The sequence below is a fragment of the Carlito syrichta genome, unplaced genomic scaffold (genome assembly GCF_000164805.1).
Source record: "Carlito syrichta isolate Samal-C Ts95f unplaced genomic scaffold, Tarsius_syrichta-2.0.1 Scaffold128113, whole genome shotgun sequence".
Lineage (NCBI taxonomy): Eukaryota > Metazoa > Chordata > Mammalia > Primates > Tarsiidae > Carlito > Carlito syrichta.
The window spans coordinates 184104-191312 of NW_007072209.1; the positions used below are offsets into that span (position 1 = coordinate 184104).

General features: G+C 41.0%; 1 protein-coding gene across 1 annotated transcript; it reads left to right on the forward strand.

Annotated features, from left to right (window-relative positions):
• The first annotated feature begins 271 nt into the window (after positions 1-271).
• On the forward strand, positions 272-1291 carry LOC103250314 (melanoma-associated antigen B10-like). Its single transcript, XM_008048895.1, has one exon. The coding sequence runs from the start codon at positions 272-274 to the stop codon at positions 1289-1291; it is 1020 nt and encodes a 339-aa protein (XP_008047086.1).
• Positions 1292-7209: the final 5918 nt, after the last annotated feature.

The window sequence follows — 7209 nt, forward strand, 5'->3', positions numbered from 1 at the left end:
CAGATCCTGCTGTGATAGACTGCAGGCAAAACTGTCAGGTAGCAAACTAAGACACACTCTAGTTATTTCATAGGCTACTAAAGACAGACAAATTAAAGAATAAGAGCCTTGTGGTTCCTTGAGTAGGGCACATAAGAAAACTTGCAGAGGTGACCAGCAATAAAATCAAAGTTGTATTTATCTGGTAAATAGGCACACAGCATCTAATCTTTTTTCCTCCAGGTTACCAGATCGTATTCCCTTTTGGTTACTGCAACTGAACAAAGTTATCATGCCTCGAGGTCAAAAGAGTAAACACCGTGCCCGGGAGAAACGCCGTCAATCCAGAGAAGAGCCAGAAGTTCTAGAAGGCACTCATGTCATTGTATTAGATGAAGATGAGTATTTTTTCTTTCCCTTTGCTTTTTTCAAAGATATTTCCCAGCCTTCATTTGTTGAGACATCTAGCAATCCCCAAGGCCCTGGTAGAGCTCCATCCACCATCATCACTTCTGCAGCTGTTTCATACACAAGAAGTAATGAAGGTGTAAGCAACCAAGTGGAAGAAAGGTCAAGAGCCACACAAGACCCAGCAGCCACCGAGAATTTCCCCAGAAACTCTATAGATATGATAGTGGTTTTATTGATGCATTACCTACTATACAAATACCAGATAAAAGAGCCCATTACAAAGGCAGATATGCTGAGAAATATAATCCAAGTGCACAAAAGCCACTTTTCTGAGATCCTAAGGAGAGCTTCTGAGGGTCTGGAACTGATCTTTGGTCTTGACCTGAAGGAGGTGGATCCCTATAGGCATATCTATGTACTTGTCAGCAAACTGGAACCAGACTACGATGAAAAGCTTAGTGATGACAGAGGTGTGCCTAAGACTGGCTTTCTGATGACTGTCCTCGGTGTTATCTTCACAAAGGGTAATTGTGCCACCGAGGAGCAAGTCTGGGAGGTGTTAAATATGTTGGACATATATGATGGGAGGAAGCACTTTATTTTTGGGGAGCCCAGAAAGCTCCTTACCAAAGATTTGGTGAAAGAAAAATACCTGGAGTACCAGCAGGTGCCCAACAGTGATCCTCCCCGCTATCAATTCCTATGGGGCCCACGAGCCCATGCCGAAACCAGCAAGATGCAAGTTCTTGAGTTTTTGGCCAAGATCAATGATACAGTTCCCAGTGCCTTCCCATCCCATTATGAAGAAGCTTTGAGAGATGAAGAAGAGAGAATCCAAGCCAGAGCTGCAGCCAGGGCTCGCATTAACGCCAGGGCTAGTGCACGTTCTAGAGCTGTCTAGCAGTTCTTCCATACGTAACGTCTGGTGCAGATTCTTCACTTTGTGGTTAAAAATAAGTCTGCATTTTAAGCAGTGGAAGGTCAAGGTGGGGCAGGAAACAACACAGTGTATAACATGTTTGCTTTCATGTTCTATGTGGTGCCTTGGATAATTTTTTTACAATGTTATTTCCTTTTTTAATTATTTTAAATTTTAGATTCAAGGGGTTTATGTGGAGGTTTGTTATATGGGTATGTGGCATGACAGTGAGGTTTGGGCTCCTATTTATCCCATCACCCAAATGGTATGAATGGTACCCAATGGGTAGTTTTTTAACCTTTGCCCTTTTCTCAACCTCTCCCTTTAAGAGTCCCCAGTGTCTGTTGTTCCCATCTTTATGTTTGTGTGTACTCAATGTTTAGCTTCAGTCTTGACCTGAAGAAAGTGGATCCCAACAGGCACATCCATGTCCTTGTCAACAAACTGGAACTTATAAGTGAGAACATGCAGTATTCAGTTTTCTGTTTCGACGTTAGTTTTCTTAAAATAATGGCCTCCAACTTCATCCATGTTTCTGCAAAGAACATAATTTTTTTTTTTTTTTTTTTAGTTGGAGTCTCACTCTGTCGCCCAGACTGGAGTGCAGTGGCTGCTCCCGGCCACCTCAGCCACGACCTGCTGGGCTCCGCCTCAGGCTTCCGAGTAGCTGGAATTACAGGCATGTGCTACCATGCCCGGCTGATTTTTTGATTTATTGTAGAGATGAGGTCTCGCTGCCCAGGCGAGTCTCGAACCCACGGACTCAGGCAATCCACTCACCTCAGCCTCCCAAAGCACGGGATTACAGACTGAGCTACCGAGCCCGGCTAAAGAACATAATTTTATCTTTCTTGATGGCTACATAGCATTCCATGGTGTATATGTACCACATTTTCATTATCCAGTCCACTATTAATGGGCACCTAGGTTGGTTACATGCTTCTGCTATTGTGAATAGTGCTGTGATAAACATACGAGGGCAAATGTCTTTTTCATAGAACAATTTATACTTCTTTGGGTACATACCCAATAGTGGGATTGCTGGGTCAAATACTAAATCTAGTTTAAGTTCTTTGAGAACTCTTCAAACTGCTTTCCAGAGGGGCTAAACTAGCTTACATTCCTACCAAAAGTCTATGAACAGGCCTCCTTTCTCTGAAACTTCTTCAATATCTGTTGTTTTTTTACTTCATGATGTTGTTTCTTTTAATAGAAAGTTGAAGTAGCTTCAGAACCTAAGTTTATGAATGATGTTGCTCAATTTTTTTTCTGTATGTGAGACTTAAGAGTAAGTGGTTTATTGTTTTGTAAATCAAGTTGAGAAATGCTCCATATTATTTAGTGACTTAGAATTAGGCATTTCCTTGGAAATGTGAAAGAATTCAGTAGTGTAATAAATGGGACCAAGAAATAAAGAAAAAAGTTAAAGACGCCTTCTCTATTCACTTATAATTTGTTATGTAGAATTAAAATATATATGCCTGGATATGCTTAGGTTATTCAATAATATAGAATTAATTACATTGTAATAAATTAAATCTTTTGCACATTGGTTTATTTATTCATCAAATATTAATTGAGTATCTGCTTTTTGGAAGTTTTTGTACTAGTACTGGGAATGTCAAGATAAACGAGATCTACCTGTGCTCATTGAATTTTAGACTCTAGGAGCAGATATTATATAATGAATGTGGTAAAATATCACCTAACACCTAAAGGATAAGTCACAGAAAAAGAATGTGGGATGAGGAGTATATGGATGAAAGTATCAAGTGTAAATGCCTTGAGGCAACTGGGTTTGGAGCCTTATGAAACTACAAGTTCTTGAGTATAAGTCCATTTTTTATTTTATTTATTTTTTGAGTCATGTTCTCACTCTGCTGTCCAGTCTGAAGTTCAGTGGAACAATGACGGCTCACTGTAGCCTTGAGCTCCTGGACTGAAGTGATCCTTCCACCTCAGCCTCCCAAGTAGCAAGGACTATAACCTTGTCCCACCATACCCGGCTACATTTTAAATTTTATTTTTTGTTGAGATGGGTCTTGCTATGTTCCCCAGGCTGATCTTGAACTCCTGGCTTCAAGTTATCCTCCCACCTCAGCCTCCTAAAGTGCTGGGATTATAGACATGAGCCACCACAATTTTAAATTAAGGTGAATGTTGGGACAGAGGGGACTCTGAGATTGGTAAGCAGTGGACATCCCCTCTGAAGATGTGTCCAGAGTTGAAGACTAAACCTTGTAATGGAGAACTTTTAGCAGTTGCTTGGTATCATAAATAAGCTAAAGACAAATCTTCACCTGGGCAGGAACAGACGGTGTGCTGTGCTTCAACTCCAGTATAGGTGAACACAGTGCACAAACTAGATATTCTATGTACATTATCTCCATCAAATTGCTGAGAAATAAGGGTAATACTGTCTTGACGTGACATTCTTTGCTCTGGTCTGGGAAAGACAGAGTGTGTCTTAGTCCATATTGTGCTGTTATAACAGAATATCGGAGACTAGCTAACTTATAAAGAAAATAAATTTATTTCTTACAGTAGTGGAGGCTGAGAAGGCCAAGATCAAGGTACTGGCGTCTGGGGGTTGGGCGGGGGGAGGCTTCTTGCTGAGTTATCGTATAACAGAAGGTTGAGGTGATGAGAAAGGACAAGATAGAGAAAAGGGGGCCAAACTCACCATTTTATAACAAACCTACTCTCTTGAAAATGACATTAATCTATTCATAAGGGCAGAGTCTTCTTGGTCTATCATGTCTCATTAGGCCCTACCATACAACTGTGACATATTAAGGATTAAATGTCCAACATATACCTTATTGGGAAACACATTCATACCATAGTGGAGCCCATTCCATTGACAGTAACTGTGAATGTAATTTGGCAAATTCAAAATAAGAGATGGGTGTTTTGATGGGAGTGCATGAGGGTGTCCTTGACACATTTTCTAGAAACATCAGTTGCATCTAGCTGGGGAGGATTCTCTCAAGTCGCAACACTAAAAAAAAAAAAAAAAAAAAAAAAAATTCTCAGACATTTTTTCTCAAGTACAAACTTTTTATTGCAAAGAAACATTTTGACTGATGCGGTTTGCCATGTCCTAGAGGGCTGTGTATTCTCTAGTATCTCCAGGGTAAAAAAAAAAAAACAAAAAAAACAACTTTTCCAAGAAGGGAGGTTGGGAGTGTTTGCAATCTAAAATATAATAATGATAATAGCTAATTATCAAAGACCCAGTATTGACTGGCACTGTGCCAGATCCCTTACGTAAATTATTTACATTCTAGCTGTCAGAATTCACAAGGTATATATGAACCAAAGAGCAAGATGACTTCATCGAGCCCATTTTACAAAGAACCTGAGGCTCATAGAACTTTGCAATGTCTCCGAGTTCACATGGCCCATAAGTGACAGGGCTGAGACAAGACTCCTGGTCTGAATTCTTCTAGAGCCCACACTTTCCCTCTCTTTTCAGCCTGAGGCAAATCTTGGGTCTATTAACTCATTTCTCTTATCACTACTGCACAATGTCTCTCGGGCAAGGAAAAGAAAGATCCTGTGACCAAAATACTAAAAAGCCTAAAGAAGGCAGGTGAAAATGAAGCAAACACAATCCTCCCACCATGGTTCCTCTCGAATTGACTCGTCCTGGTCTCAGCACATGGGTCCAGTTCCAGAACTTCCCACATCACAGCAATCTCCCCCTGGGTCTTCCCCATTGTGCCCTCTTGTCCAAACTGGCTGACTAGCTCTTCCTTGCATCTTTCTCTGGAACCTGGACCCACTTCCAGAAGAACAAACAATTAAGATTCGCCCAGCCTCTCCCTGACATAGAGGCTTTCAGCTGCCTGGATTTCCTGACCTTCTCCATGTACCTCCTATGACAGCAACAACCTCATTCATGTAACTGTTCACTTCAAACATTGAAGCTCAGAAACATCTTTATCTCTCTGGATTCTTCCACTATACTCTCAAAGTGTTTTTTAATCTGTTGATGAGGAGAATATGATTTGGTGCAGAATCTACTGATATTTTATCCTGAAGCCGAGATATAATCCTGAAGTCGAGATAAGGCTTTGTTACTGAAACATGAAGGGTTGGCTTAGGGTCCTGTTGCTCATAGCACAGAAAACCAATCACGGAAACAACAAATATTGCCAGGGAAGGAAGTTTTTCATTTGGGTGATTCAGCCAAGGAGAATGGGAGGTTCATTCTCAAATTCCTCTCCCTGTCTCACTGAAGTCAAGGTTTATATAGTAGGGCAAGAATGTTGAAAAAAGGAACTAAGGGGTTGGGTATGGTGGCTCACACCTGTAATTTCAGCACTTTGGGAGGCCAAGGTAGGGGGATTGCTTAGGTCCAGGAGTTCAAGACCAGCCTGGGCAGCGCAGTGAGATCTCACTTCTACAAAAAAAAAATTAGCCAGGCATTATGGTGCATGCCTGTAGTCCCAGCTACTCATAAGACTGACAAAAAATAAATAAAAAATTAAAAAAAATTAAAAGCCCTAAGCTAAGCATGGTGGCTCCTACTTGTGATTCCAGCACTTTGGGAGGCTGAGGTGACAGGACTACCTGAGCCCACAGGTTCAAGACAAGCCTGGGCAACTTGGCGAGACCTCATCGCTACATAAATAAAAAAAATTAGCTGGACATGGTGACGTGCGCCTGTAGTTCCAGCTACTTGGAAGGCTGAGACGGAAGGATTGCCTGAGTCCACTCCAGACTGGGCAACAGAATGAGACTCTGACTAAAAAACAAAAAACAAACAAACAACAACAACAACAACAACAAACAGGCACGGTGGCTTATGCTTGTAAACCCAGCACTTTGGGAGGCAGAGGTGAGAGAATTGCCACGTTTGATACCAATCTGGGCAACTTGACAAGTTCCTGTCTCTACAATTAATAAAAAAATTAGCCAGACATAGTGGTGCACATCTGTGGTTCTAGCTACTTGGAAGCTTGAGACAGAAGGATTGCCTGAGTCCGGCAGGTGGGTGCTGCAATGACTGTGAACATGCCACTGCACTCCAACCTGGGCAACAGTGTGAGACTCCAACTCAAGAAAAAAAAGAAAAGAAAAGAAAAAAAAAAAAAGGAACTAGGGATGGGTAAGGAAGAGAATTTGGAGTTGGGAAACAGGAATTGAAGAGGTATCAGGGAGATGAGTCGGCAAACAGGTGGGATCTGGCATCTCATGGTTTTAATGTGGTGATCTGATGAATTTCAGTTTCTTACTGTTACAGGCTCAAGGGTGGATTTTCTGAGAAAGGAAATCATAAAAGACAAATATAAGTTTCAAGCTTTAAGGCTAGGAAGGTTACTTTCTATGCTTATTCAAGAAAAAAACTGAAATTATTAGTTCCATAGGGAAGTTGGGTCAGTTTCAATCCCCAATTTCTATTTATCAATTCCTCAATGATGGGGAATCTGAACTTCAATTGTTCTGATTGCTTCATGCTGAGAAGGGGTATTGTGGAATAATGAGGAATGAAAATATCTCACCTGTCATTCAGAGTACTTACCCATAAACAAATAAATGTAAACAGCATACTGTTTAGGTATGATTAATAGCATAGATATCAAAAAAATTTTGAAAATCTGGAGACTACTTAGTGAATCCCCTGGGGAATCCAAGAGAACAATCCTGAAAAGTGCATGTTCCCTCTATGGTTCTCAAAACCAATATCCAGAAAGGAAAGTTAATATTTATATCATAAAACCAATCTCCCATGGCTTGCATACAAGCACATCAGCTGCTTCATCTGGGGTGCCCCAGTTGGCATTTATAGGTGGAGTTGGAGAGTCCCCCTCTTTAAGGATAAACAGACTTTACAGTGGATTTTTTTTTTTTTTTTGAGTTGGAGTCTCACTCTGTCGCCCAGACTGGAGTGC